Below are 14,937 nucleotides of genomic sequence, written 5' to 3' on the forward strand. Positions count from 1 at the left end.
TCAAAGCACAATTCATAAACCCTGTTCTGCCTACTTTACTAGTTACAGTTTAAGAACTCTTCTGTTCTTTAGTCTCTAGCTTTTGTAATCCTCTTCTGTACAGCTGTCACAGTTATTTTTCTTAAGATCTGATCCACTTATTCTCTGCATAGCGTACCTGTGGAATAAGATCCAAATTTCTTACCATGGTATGGTAGATAGTCTCTGCTTCTCAAGATCCTGTCTTCCCCATACTGTGGGCCTCAGAAGGCTGACCTCTACGGACTGCATTAGCTGAATTCCCTTGCCTTTTCTAGTTGAGGTCAGGCAATGGGAAACATCACCCGGAGGTTGGAGACCAGGAGGAAAGAGTGGTCAGGTTATTTAGTCTCTTGGTTCTCTATTTGTAGGATCATTGCTTGATAGGGACTGCGTTCCTCCGAAACAGCTACAGTATAGCCACTGGGTGCCAGTAACTGTTCCTCACCAGAGATAGATTAGCCATTAAGATAAATGAAATTTAAACTCCAGGGCTATATATTTTGGTAAAGTTTGCAGAAGATATTTTTGCATTCTTTTTCTTAAAAAGGACCACCAAAATTGTATAATTTTCAGGCCCCTATAAAACTGGATCCTCCTATGTCCTTATCCTTGGCCCTTCAAGCTTGGGTAAGTGCAAAGTTTATAAGGAATGAAAAACAGCTGAATAACCTACTTAGGGAGGTTATGATTGAATATTTAATGGGTGAAATAATATTTTGAGTTGGTTTTATGAGTATAAGTTCTCCAGGTAAAGAAGGGTGGGAAGGCCATTGCAAATAGAGGAAATAGCCTATTTGAAAAGGATGAGCTATGTGGATATCTAGAAGAGGAGCATATTACCTAGAGACCAAAGGACGCACAAAAGTCCTGAGGCAGGAACATGCCTGGCAGTTTTAAGAACAGCAAAGAGATGAATATGGCTATAGAGGATTTTTGCTTTTATTCTAAGTGAAATTAGGAACCATAGGAAAGTTTTGAGCTGATATGTGACATGATCTGACTTAAAAAAAGTAGTAGAGTGGATGCTCTGTTGAGAACAGATTATTGGGTCAAGGGCTAACACAGATCATTTAGAAGGCAGTTCTAGTAATTTACATAAGACGGTGATGGCTTGGACAAGGGAGCTAATGGCAGAGTTCATGAAAAGTGGAAAGTAGAGCTGTCAGAATTTGTTGATGGGCGAGATGTTGGGTATAAACAGAAAGGAGTCAGGGATAACTTTAGTATTTGGGGCTTAGATAATTGGAAAAGGGAAGTTGCTGTTTACTGAGATGGGAAAACTAGGAGAAGCAAGCTTGAGGGATGGTTAGAGATCTGGAGTTTTTTTCATACATGTTAAGTTTGAGATGCTTATTTGACATCGAGATGAAGAAAGTGAATAGATAGTTGAATAAGTTTGGAATTCAAAGGACTGGTTTGGTTGGAAATATAAATTGAGAGTTGTAAGCGTATAGATTGTGTTTAAAGCCATTAGAGTTAATGAGTTACCAAGAAAGTGAACATAGAGTAAAAAGAGGGAGAAAAGTCTCATGGTCTGAGTTTTGGGACCCGCCAATACATTGGAGGTGGAAGACCTAGCAAATAAGAAAAAGAAGGAGCAGCCAGAGAGAAGTAGCAGGAAAACCAGAAGTAGTCGGGATTCTGAGAGCCAAGTGAAATGTTTGAGTGAGACAAAAGTGATCAACAATTCTTGATAGATCAAATAAGACAAGGAGTAATAACTGATCATTGGATTTAGCAACGTGGAGGTCATTGGTGATCTTGATGAATACTTGGAAGAGTGAAATTAATCTTGTGGGCTCATGGGAAGAGAGGAATCAGAAGCAGTGAGAACAGACAACCCATTAAGGGTTTTGCTTAAAGGAGGACAGAAAATTGTTCGTTGGGAAAAGAGGAGTTGTTTGTTTGTTTTAAGATAGGAGAAATAATATCATATTTATATATTGATGAGAATGATCCAGCAAAGAAAGCAAACAGCTCAGAAATTCATTCTCATCTACTAATGGAGGGCTATGGTGAGCAACAAGGGCTGTGTTACAGTTTGCTGTCTCTTTTTAAGGATGAAGATTACAAAGCTGTCTCTTTGTGGTTTAATCTCAAATATCCCTTGGTATGAAAATGTTATTGTCTAAGTTGCAGAGCTTATGAGGAGAGACCAGTTCTGGCTTTACCTTAATTACTCAATATATCTCGTCCTCTTTTCCACTCTCCTTCCCTGCATTTAACAAACCATCATTAAACATTTACTCATTACCAAGCACTATACTAGGCACTGTCAATACAGAGAAGGATTGGACTTGGTCCCTACCCTTAAATTTGCAGTTTAGTGGGGAGATGAGTCTCCTTCTTAGGAACTTGGGGCATATTTCATTTTTAGGATAAAGCTATTCTTACTGTTCTTCAGCATCCTCCCAGCTATATCTTATAGGTAAAGAACTTACTCAAGGCATAAGAAACTTCTCTGGATCTTCTTTGAGCTTAAAACATTCTCCCTATTGTCTCTAGACCATCAGACATTCTTTTTCCTATTACTTTCAAAGTATTCTGGGCCTGGGTGCCTGGGTGGCTCAGTCGTTAAGCGTCTGCCTTCGGCTCAGGTCATGATCCCAGGGTCCTGGGATCGAGCCCTGCATCAGGCTCCCTGCTCAGTGGGAAGCCTGCTTCTCCCTCTTTCACTCCCCCTGCTTGTGTTCCCTCTCTCGCTGTTTCTCTCTCTGTCAAATAAATAAATAAAATCTTTAAAAAAAAAAAAAAGTATTTTGGGGCTTATCAAATGAAAACTGATAATGCTTTCTTCCTTCTGATTCTATAGACCTGAATATTTTTTTAATTTTTATTTTTTAGTGGAGTATAGTTGACACACAGTGTTACAGTAGTTTCAACACAGTGATTCAGCAGTTAGTACATTAGTACATTAGTACAACACAGTGATTCAACAGTTACACTATGCTCACCACAAGTGTAGCTACCATCTGTCATGCAACACTATTAGAGTACCATTGACTGTATTCTCCATGATGTCCCTTTCACCCCTGTGGCTTATTCATTCCATAACTAGAAGCCTATATCTCCCACTCCCTTTCACTCATTTTGCCCATCCCTCCACCTCCTCCCCTTTAGCCGCAACCAGTTTGTTCTCTGTATGCCAAGCCAAATAAGTCAGAGAAAGATAGCTTTGAGTTTACTAAAATGTTTTTTTATCTTCTTAGAATGGAGCTGGTTTATCAAAATCTAAAGGAAGCCGAAATGGATTTGATAGCACACAGTGGGTATGTATGATAAGCACGAATGAAATTCCTCATTTACAGTGTTCATTTGGTTCATTTGTTTATGTACTCAATAAGTATTTGTTGAATGATGATGATGATAATAGCTGTCTTGGTGGGCAGTGGGAGTAGGTGGTGGAGAGGAAGCGGTAGGCCCTGTGTCAAGTGTGTTACATGCAGTATCTCATTTAGTCCTTATGGAAACTTTATGAAGTCAGTACATATTGTTATCCTTAGTTCACTTAAAGGGTTTAAGGTTAGTTGGCTAATAAGTGGCTGAGTCCAGATTCCTAAGTGTTTGCCTTCAAAATTCTCACTCACTGAACTATGGTGCATCCCCAAATGAAAAAATATATGAATCAGAATTGAACTATGAATAAGGGAAAATAATGATTAGGAATAAAAATCTATTCAGCTGGTTTCCTTTTTAAGATAAGGAAAACTAGCAGTATGTACGATATAGCCCTGTTTTGATTTATAAATTTCAGAGCCTGTACATTTATAAAAATGTTTTCCTACCTTTTTTCTAAGCAAATTTTGAATGAAAAACAATGCTAGATTACTAGTTACTACTAAAAAATTACATTTATCCTATTTGTATGTATTTTGGATATGACTAGTTATTTCTTGTGGATGACCTCAGTCTTTGGCATCTCTTTAACCAGGACATGAAGCTTCTAAGATAGGAAGTGGGTTTTCAAAATCATGAAGCAGCAATGAAGTAGTAATAATTTTAGGTCCTTGCTGGCACCAATTGGTTTTGAACTACTATTTAAAAAGTAAAGTCTGGGATATCCTATACCAGGCTCCTCAGTTATGAAGTATCAAGATGAACTTTTAATTTATTAAAAATAGCAGATGTTTGCTCTGTGGACTTAGGGAAGTCTGAGGGGAACAGGAAGCCCCATCTTTTTCATTCAGGGAAGGATCCTGAGGTGGGAGAAAATAACTCTTTTTTTTTTTTAAAGGGTTTACTTCCAAGATAAATGAGCAAAAATTAAAGAACAGCTCACTACATTCAGTGAGTTCTCTTTGTTAATTACATTGCATGGTGCTAAGAATTAGTCTTTATAATTGCAGAATCATGTGGAAGGGGAGAAGTACTAAAATACTTTGTAATAGTATTTTAAAAGGAAGGAAAAGTGAGATCTGATCAGTAAGTGTGATACTGAGCCCTGAAAAAAATTCTAGAATGAGTTATTAAACAATGACTTGAAAGCACTTAGGAAAGGGAATGATTATTAGGAGCTAGCCTTTCACTAAGAACAAGTCCCACCAAGCCCTTTTAGATGAATAGACTATTATAGTCTCAGTATACCCTGTTTTCAACAAGACATTTTTCTTTCTTGCAAACAAAATGAAGGTCAGATGATAATAGTCATGTTTATTTAGAATTAATTGGATTTAGAGTCAATTGGACATCTTTTTCCAAGGAGCATTGATGATTGCATTGATAACAACCTGGAAGGCATATTTAGAAGGTGAGTTAGAGAATCTCTCCTCTACCCTGCCCTAATCTATATTTATATCAATAATTGTAATGAAGCCATAAATGTGTTCATCATGTTTCTATTTAACACTAACCTGAAAGAGATTCACTCAACAAACATTTATTAAGCACCTTATATGCGCAGGTGTCTGTCACATCATCATCTTTCTTCCAAAATAATTTCTTTTATTCTCCTGGTGTAAAGCACAGAAAGCAACAACTATAAAAGAAAAAAAAATTGATAAATTAGAAGATCAAAATTTAAAACTTCTACTCCTTGAAAGACACCATTAAGAAGATGAAAAGAAATGCCACAGAAGAAGAAATATTTGCAAAACACGTATCTGACAAAAGACAGGGTATCAAGAATATATAAAGAACTCCCACAACTCAGAAACAGATTTTTTGTTCATACTCTTTATCAGCTTGAGAAAGTATCCTATTCCTGGTTTGCTGAGAGTTTTTAATCATGAATAGGTATTGAATTTTGTCAAATACTTTTTCTGTATTGAAATTATCATAGGATTTCCCCCCTTTATTCTTTTGATATGGTGAATTTCATTGATTGATTTTCAAATGCTAAACTAACCTTTCATTTCTGCCATAAACCCTACTTGGTCAGGATATTTACTTTTTTTTTTTTTATCTTTTTTTTTAAACTACTGGAATTTATTTTCTAGTATCTTTATAGTGGTTTATAATTTTCTGTTTTGTAATATTTTTGTTAGGTTTTGGTATTTGGATTATACTGGCCTCATACAATGAGTTAGGAAGGATTCCTCCCTGCTCAGTTTTCTGATAAAGTTTTTGTAGAATTGGTATTATTCCTTAAATATTTGATAGATTTTACCTGTGAACCATTGAGTCTGGAGTTTTTTCTGGTTGTTGCTATTGTTTTGATATATAACAAATATATATCTATGTATAACAAATACATATGAATATATAACATATATATATAAATTCAATTTTGGTAATAGGTATAGGGCAATTCAGATTTTTCGTTTCATCTTGTGGTCATTTGTTAATTGTGTTTTTAAAGAAATTTGTCCATTTTATCTAAGTTACTGAATCTTTTAGCATGAGTTGTTTCTCTAACTTTTTACTTAGTTGTTTCTCCCACTAAGAGATAATAAACTCCTCTAGAGCACAGATTATTGTAGTCTTGGTTTTTGCATACTCAGAACTAAAAACAAATGGTAAGAGACTTACTACTATACTAGCTTTATCTCATTTTTCATTTAAATTCAATTTAGTTGGGGTGCCTGGGTGGCTCAGTCGTTGGGCGTCTGCCTTTGGCTCGGGTCATGGTCCCAGGGTCCTGGGATCAAGCCCTGCATAGGGCTCCCTGCTCCGTGGGAAGCCTACTTCTCCCTCTCTCACTCCCCCTGCTTGTGTTCGCTCTCTCACTATGTCTCTCTCTGTCAAGTAAATAAAATCTTTAAAAAAAAAAAAAAAGAGAGAGAATCTTTTATGGTCATTTTTTCTATCCTTAAAATTCTTAATATTCTATCTATTTATATCTTATATATATTTTACGTATTTCTTCAGATTATGTGAATAAGAGTTTACCCTTAATTCTATGAGGCACCTTTTTGATGGCGTACATCCCTTTGAAATGATTATTACTTTCATTGAAGTATGTTTTTAAGCAGTGATATACACCAGTTATTCTATTTATCTTTGCTGCTGTTTGGTGTTACTTACTCTTGAGTGTGATTATTGTGTTTCTATTCTAATTTTGAAATTTACATTTTCAGTAGGGGACTCTACTTACTGCCCAAAAGAATTATATTTTAAAATATTACATTATTACTAGAAAATCAAACTATATATGGGAATAGTCAAGCAGGCAATATATTTTAGTTTGAATCTTTTGCTTAGAAAAATTATTAAGCAGTATTACAAATATGAAGAAAAGTGGCACATACAATTGATTTTTGATTTTGAAAAGGTTGACATGGCCAGTTCTTAAAAACTGACATCTGGTATTTCCTCTCCCACTTTGGCTCAAAAAGATTTAGTTAATACCTAGGGAATAATTTGTAAGCCCAGAGTTTTCATTTCAGATACAACTTCCTCTGTGAAGATTTTGTTATTCTTTGGATGTACAGTTAATTAGTAGCTTACTATTCTCTATAGTGTGTTGCATATGTTTTTGCTATAGCATATTTTACCTTATATTATGAATCTACTGAGTGAAACATATATATTCTTATAAAATTAATGAATAAAAATTTAATAAGGTAGATTGTTGTATTGGTTTAGAAGAATTAAGGGGATTCTTTTCCTCTCAAACAGCGTGCAGTTAAAAAATTTATTATGCTAACATCCAGCCAAAATGTACCAGTGTTCCTTATTGATCCTTTGATTCTGGAATTGATTAATAAAGACTTTGAACAAGTCAAAAATACTTCTCATGGCTCCACTTCAGAATGCAAGTTTTTCTGTGTTCCAAGAGACTTTACTGCATTTGCACTGCGGTATCACCTGTGGAAGAATGAGGTAAGATGATTCACTTTCAGATAACAGAATGTGTCTTTTACAAAATAGTGTGGGGTTAAACCAGTTTGAAAAGTAAAACATTTCAAAAATCTTTAAAGCTTTTTATAAATTGTATTGGGAATATTTTCAGCAATAAGTAACAGAAGACACTTAATAGTGGCTTAAGCAAATAGGGGACTTATTTTTCTTGTGTAACAAGCGGTTGAAAGATTGGTGCCATTGGTACTAGTTCAGCTGCCCACTGATGTCAGGATGGCATCACTGAAGTTCTTTCTTCGTTTTTCTCGTCATTACAAGGTAGCTGTCATAGTTCCCACGCATCACATCCATGTTTAAGGCAGGCATATGAGAGGAAGGGATGGTGACGCTATTCATTCTTTGAAGCAAAAATTTTTCTCAAAAGCTCTGATAAACTGCCTATACTCACTGTCCAGAATTAGACTCCTATGTCTTCTTGTTGTAAAGGGAGCTAAAAAGACAGGTATTTAGGATTTCCACCAGTGTAGGCAGGCAAGTAGGAAGGGATCTGGCAATGAATATTCAGTATCTGCCACGTAAGGTATGTGAGGGCAATATCACTAGTCTATAGCACTACTCTTTCCATTCTGTAAGGGTGCAGTACTTGTTTGGTACTCAAATGGAGGGCTGCTTAAGTGTATCCAAAAATTCAAACTTATATTTCCATCCTGTTTAATGGTTACAAGCAAAAGTCGACCAAACATGCCAAAAATTTGCTTACTTCTTTTTTTGGAATACCTCTAACTACCCAGTTTCACTGTTTTTCATTCTGAGGAGTTATTCAAATAAGGGGGAGAAAATCAGCATTAGATTAAATGAACTTAAGTAGTTAGTCAGCCACCTGTGATAGATGTGCACCAGCTGTGCAGTGGGATCTGTTCTTGTTGTGCTGACCACTGGTAGGTAGGCTTGTGCTCCAGGGTGGCGATGGGAAGGCAGGATAAGCGGCATGTTTCCTTGATTGCCCCGGGCTCTTACACAGGGCGTCAAGAGACTGAGCTTTGACTTTTTTCTGGCCTACAGTTGGTTTTTCCAGGCAGTGATACAAGTGATGAGACAGACAAAGTGTACATATAAGTACATGATTTTTGTTGGCATATTTTTTTCTTTCTTCCCAATTTTATATTTTTAAAATATTTAAACTTGTGGAGAAGTTAGGATGTGGTATTTTAAATTTAATTTTTATATTTTTAATTAAAATAATACCAGTCCTAAGTTTTAAAAGTCAGATAGTAATACAGAACTCATAAGGAAAAAGAGCAATATCTGCTCTTCTCTCCTCATCCCTTATTTCTACTCCTAGAGTCAACCACTCTCAACTCTTTCTACCTTGTTTATTTTCTCATTTATAAATGAAATGTTTCCGCTTCTATTTTTAATATTCCATATTTAATATTTCATAAAATATTTCATGTTTTTAACGTTTCATATTAAAAATTTTAAATTAAATTTTCATATTTTAATATTTCTAATTTAGTTTATAAATTATGAGAATTTAGCTCATATCTATTTTGTCTTCCTATATACACACACAATCTCTTCTGCCATTATCATCCTAAAATGACTATATCACATTTTGTATTAAACCAGTAGTGTTGACCTTATGAGGTAGCACTTGGATGCTACCTCATTTAATCTCATTATATTCCTTTTCTCATGCAACTCTTTTTTTTTTTTTATTTTCCATTATGTTCAGTTTGCCAACATATAGTACATCGTAAGTTTTTGTTGTGTTCAACAATTCATTAGTTGCTCTTTTTTCCTCCTTTTCTGTTAACTAGTTTTCTATGTATCTATTAATAATCTGTGTATAAACTCTGTAACAGAAACATGACACTGCCAATAGGATCTAACATACTGGGTAATCTCTCAGTTCCACTTTTTTGCCCTTGGAGACATCCCTCCTAGAACTCTGGGTCTTTTTGCCTTAATACAGACTGATCTGCTGTGCAGATACTGTTCTGTAACTCCCCTTCGCGACATTTTAGGAATTCCCTTCAGAGAAAGTGTGAATGGGAGGTTGAAACCTTGCATATCTGAAAATGTTTCTTTTTACCTGCATATTTGGTTTCTAATCTGACTTATATAGCAGTTAGCTTCTACTGTGTAACAAATCACCCTAAAATGTAGTGGCTTAAATGACAACCATTTGTGTAGCTCATGATTCTGTGACAGTGATTTGGGTAGCATTTAGCTGGGCAGTTCTTCTAATCTCAGCTAAGCTCAGTTTCCAGTCAGCTAGGCAGCTCTACTTCTTCAGGATGGCTGGCTGTCAGATGGGCAGTGGAGGTGCCTGGGCCATGTGTCTTTCATTATCCAGGCTAGTCTGAGAAAGCAAAAACATGAGAGGTTTCTTGACATTGTTAAAATATTAAGATTTTTTAACCATGAACATAAATATACCTCCTTTCATTCAGGTGTCCTTTAATGAGCTTTAACAGAATATTGTAATTTTTCTAACAGATCTTGTACATTTTTAAAAAAGATTTAATTAATTTATTTATTTATTGTGAGAGCACGCACAAGTGGAGGGAGGGGCAGAGGGAGAGGGAAAGAGAGCATCTCACGGAGACTCCGCACTGAGTGTGGAGCCCAACGTGGGCCTCAATCCCACAACCCTAAGATCGTAACCTGAGCCAAAACCAAGAGGCAGACACTTGACCAGCTGAGCCACTCAGGTGCTCCATATTTTACACATTTTTGATAAGATTTATTCCATGCTACCTTACAGTTTTGTGTGTATGTTTGTGTGTGAGGGGTGGGGGCAGTGGATAATGTGAATATTTTTCCTCTTCCTTCTCCAATTCATTGTTATAGGTAATGAGAATGCTGTTGATTTTTGTGTATTGATGCTATTTCCCAGCTAGTTCTGAACTCTGCACTGTATAGATAAACTCCAAAGTTTCTTCCTCCCATTCTCCTTTCCTCATTCCCATTCCCCCTCTTTCTTTTTCTCTTTCTTTGAATGTAGATGGTTGTATTTTCTGCACAAAAAGACATTTTAGTCTCTTCCTTTCCAACCCTTAGACCTTATTTCTTTTTCTTGTGTTATTGATTTAAGTAAGACTCCCCTCCCCCCAGGATAGTATTAATTAAAAGTGATTTTTCTTTCTGAAAGAAAGACCATTTTATTACTGGGATGTTGGACTTCCAGAATTCTCTCATTTTCTTATCTTTGCTCAATGATTTTTCATCTCTTTTTTCTAACTGTTCTACTTTTAGGCAAAATCTTTAACAATGTCATTGATTTTCTTCATATTCTTGCTCAAAAATTTTATATTTTTCTAAAAATTTTGTGTACTCATAATAGGATTCTTGTTTCATAAGTGCAATTTTGTCTTTTTCGCTCTGTAGATTTTCATGTTTTTTGGTTTTTGTTTAGTTGTTTGCTCCCTGCTACTTTTATTTTTCTAAATCCCTTCATTTTAGGTGTTTATTTTTTGTTATGGTTATTATTAGTATAGATACTAACCAGAGAACACTAACCTGAGCATTCTTTTCAAGGAAGAAATTGGTATTAATTTGCATAAAGAGAGTCTTTGAACATGTCCACCAAGCTACGTAGTTTCCCTTTTTGGTATTCTCCTTTATTCTCCCACCACCACCTTCCCCCTTGCCACCCTTAGTTTGAAATCTTTGGGCAAAGAGCAGATTAGCAAAAATATGTATGGCTTAATTCAGTGTAAGAATCACTTTAGTTTTGCTACCAGTATTTGGTTTTAAATATTTAAGCTTGATGTTTCTTTTGTTTTAGGAAGGCTGGTTCCGGATAGCTGAAAATATGGGATTTCAATGCCTAAAGATTAAGAGCAAAGATCCCCGGCTAGATGGGATAGACTCCCTTTCCGGAACTGAAATTCCCCTGCACTACGTCTGCAGATTGGCCAGTCATGCCATCCACTTGGTGGTCTTTCATGAGAGGAATGGCAACTACCTCTGGCATGGCCATTTACGACTCAAAGGACACATGGATAGGAAATTTGTTCCTTTTCGAAAGTTACAGTTTGGTCGTTATCCTGGAGCTTTTGACAGGTAAATTCAGGATCTAAAGATGAGTTCTGAAACCTCTATTGTCCAGTCATGAATTCTTACTCTTTGTTTACACTTAGTAATTAAATCTAATATGTAATTCACACAAATCAGTTTTGAAATGTAAATATTCAACAGGAAGAAGTTCAGGGACATGTGCATCAGGAAATATATATAAGAATGTTCATAACAACATTGTTTTCATTGCTGCCAAACATCGTATATTCATACAATGAAATATTGTAGAGCATGGAAGTGAATGAATTAGTGCTCTGTGTAACAATATAGATGAATCCTACAATGTTGAGTGACAGAAGCAAGACATAAAATAATACAGCTCTTGATTATATTTATAAAAAGTGCAAGCACAGGAGAAAGTATGTTGATGGATATATGCTTACATAGTAAACATGGTCAAAAGGTACAAACTTCCAGTTACAAATAAGTTCTGGGGATATAATGTACAGTGTGGTGACTATAGATAACAGTGCTGAATTGTATATTTGAAAGTTGCTGAGAGAGTAGATCTTAAAAAGTGATCTCAGAGGTAACTGAGGAAAATATGCTTGATGTTTAGCTGTTTTACTTATGTTGTATATTTTGAAGAGGCTACCAGTTTTCTGGGTTAAGTCCTTGTAATAAATCTTAACTTTTGTTTTCAGGCCAGAGTTGAAACAAATTACTGTTGATGGACTAGAAGTTTTCATCCCGAAAGATCCAGTGCACTTTCTAGAAGAAATACCACACTCTAGGTTTATTGAGTGTAGGTATAAAGAAGCTCGAGCATTCTTTCAGGTTAGAAATAATCAAGTGTTGTACTTTGTAAAAAGAGATGTGTTTATTTTTAATATTTCGGGGGAGGAAATGAAGGGACTTACGGAAAATCAGTAAGAAAACATCTTTTTCGATTCATCTGTTTTCTTCTAGATTGTTTTAATTTTTTAAAAGTAGATTAAAGATTTTTTATTTATTTTTGAGAGAGAGAGCGCGAGCACGAGCAGGGGGAGGGGCAGAGGGAGAAGCAGACTCCCTCCTGAGCAGGGAGCCTGATGCGGGACTCAATCCCAGGACCCCAGGATCATGACCTGAGCTGAAGGCAGGCGCTTCACCGACTGAGCCATCCAGGTGCCCTAAAGTAGATTAAACATTAACCTTAAGAAACCATTTCTTCCCTAGTTGAATGGTGTGATGTTTATGGAGACACTGTTTTATTTGAATAGACTTTTGGTAGGTTTAGCACTGGCCTCTGCTTTCAGTTAGGATACACCATATGCTTTATCAAAGGTGGTGTGTTCTTGAAGCACCCCAGTTAGGATGAAGCCGCTGTAGAAGATAGACCATGTAGATTTGGAAAAGATTTCATGGAATGAAATGAATATGAATTTTTTGTGTTTATGAAGGTTTTTGAAGGTAAATGCTACGCAGAGACCAGTGCTTTTTGAACTTTACTTTATTCTGCTGCTGTAGCTTTCAATTCAATAAACATTTATTGAAAGCCTGTTTCCCAGGAACTCTCCTGACCCTGGGGATGTAAAGATGATTTTGAGAGACATCAAGGTTTAGCTCTAAGGTATGACTTGAAACAGAAATACAGTAAAAACAGATTTATGGTGGGGTTTTGGTACCCTAATCCTTCCACTTGCCCTTTATTTTCTGGGATTCCCTTCCAAGAAAACTGTAGACACATGGACAGGAATGGAATGAGGAAATGAAATACCAGCCGTATCATCACTGGCCAAGTGCCCCACACCCACAAATGCAAGGTTTTTCTGGTAGGCTGTGTTATTCCCCTGGACCGAGGCCTGCCAGCCTCCCTGGTGGGTCTTCCCAGCCCAGTCCCCTTAAATCTGTGATTGTGGAGCTGTGAAACTTACCCAGTCAGCCTCATGGATGAAAAGCTGGCAAACTGCATCTATGGATGGGCCTACTCTCATAGGCAAGCGCTGATCTTCATTTATCACGTGGTAATAACAAGACGCAGAGACGATGCAGCCTGGTGCTTGGACTTGACCACCCACTCCTCTGGCCTTAAGGGAGTTTGTTCTGGTTGCTGCCTCCGTCAGAGCTCTTATCACAGTGAATTGTGAATGTAGGTCTTGTCCCCCTACTAGATGATGTGAACTTATTGATGGCAGGCATCTTACTTTATTCACCTCTGTAGCCCTAGTATCTAGAACAGCATCTGGCACAAAGAAAAGATCCTAGAATTATGGAAAAATGTATGGAGAATAAGGTGCTCATCTGAATGAAATTATTTTTTTTAAGGATACTTATTAGGACTACTCCATTACCTAGCAAGCATTTCCCCAGACTCATTTTGTTGATCTCTGTGAGAAAGCAGTATAAAATATAAAATGTTTCAAAATATTGATACAGCATTAGGATAGTATCAAATTTTTTAATTCTGTATTTTTATTATTGCTTTTGAAATTTTCAGTCAAGCACTCAACCAGCATTTGAGTAAAGGATGCGAATGACAGATGCTCAGAGGGCTTATCATATATAGCCTTGTAGTTTTGGTGTTTAAAGTACCATCACACTGGAGACTGTAATCCTGTCTGGAGGTTTATATTTATAGTAGGATCATGTGTGTCCTTCACTTGAAGCAGGGTATACTTGTGATTTCTAATTTGCTTTTCTCTTTTGCTGTTGTATTGATATTACTGATGTAGGGTGCCTAATTAGGTTGATAACTCTTTTTTCTTGTTCTCTTAAATGTTTCATTCTTCATCATTTAAAAGTACCAGGAGTTTCAGTTTTCAAATTGAAGTGAGCATACATCACTTTGAACACTTGATGGCGCCAAACAGTCTGAAATATAATGCCTGGTGTAAAACAAGCACTGAACTAATCTAATAGAGCTCATAAAACAAACTTCTAACTTTCTGTTTCTAATATTTTTTTGGAAACATTCTCAAACTTTCAGGAAAGTTATAAATGAAATACAAGTAATTTTTTCCTAAACCATTTGGGAGTAAGTTGTTGACTGTGTATCCCACAACCTCAAATAATTTACTATTTTCCCAAAACAAGGACATTGTCTACATTGTCTTAATAAAAAAATCAGGAAGTTAACACATAGAGTATCACTATTTAACCCCATTCAAGTTTTGCTAATTGTCTCAGTAATGGCCTTTATAATAAAAGGATCCAGTTCAGAGTAAAATATGATAAAAGGATTTAGAATCACATGTTGTATTTAATATTTCTTTTTCCCTCTATTTTTTTAAAGATTTTTTTTTTATTTTAGGGAGAGAGAGAGAGAATGTGAGTGGGGGGAGGGGTAAAGAGAGAGGGAGAAAGAGAATCCCAAGCAGACACTGCACTGAGCGTGGAGCCCAACCCAGCACTTGATCTAACGACCCTGAGATCATGACCTGAGCCTAAATCAAGTCAGTCGCTTAACTGACTGAGCCACCCAGGCACTCCTGTATTTAATTTTTCTCTCTTTAGTTTCCTCCAGTCTGGAATGATTTCATAGTCTTTTTTTTAACTTTTATGACTTTGATGCTTTTGAAGATTACAGGCCAGATATTTTGTAAATTGTCCCTGTTTGAGGTTTGTCTGGTTTTTCCTCATGTTAGATTCAGGTAATACACCTGTAGTAGG

General features: G+C 36.2%; 1 protein-coding gene across 4 annotated transcripts in view; it reads left to right on the plus strand.

Moving 5' to 3' along the window:
* Positions 1-3,186: 3,186 nt before the first annotated feature.
* The window catches only part of FKTN (fukutin), a 43,548-nt gene continuing 31,797 nt past the window's right edge, over positions 3,187-14,937 (plus strand). Inside the window, exons 1-5 of one of the 4 annotated variants that reach the window (XM_081803304.1) lie at positions 3,213-3,290; positions 4,721-4,768; positions 7,078-7,281; positions 11,054-11,331; positions 11,991-12,123. In XM_081803304.1, the coding sequence (XP_081659430.1) occupies positions 7,099-7,281; positions 11,054-11,331; positions 11,991-12,123 (594 nt within the window). In that variant the 5' untranslated portion in view covers positions 3,213-3,290; positions 4,721-4,768; positions 7,078-7,098. Of the gene's footprint in view, positions 3,291-3,866; positions 4,769-6,517; positions 7,282-11,053; positions 11,332-11,990; positions 12,124-14,937 lie in introns of those variants that run through there. The other 3 variants (XM_081803302.1, XM_031027630.2, XM_081803303.1) reach the window with 3 other exon arrangements.

Source organism: Leptonychotes weddellii, chromosome 14 (assembly GCF_054177405.1).
Source record: "Leptonychotes weddellii isolate Sample4059 chromosome 14, ASM5417740v2, whole genome shotgun sequence".
In the NCBI taxonomy this organism is placed as follows: Eukaryota; Metazoa; Chordata; class Mammalia; order Carnivora; family Phocidae; genus Leptonychotes; species Leptonychotes weddellii.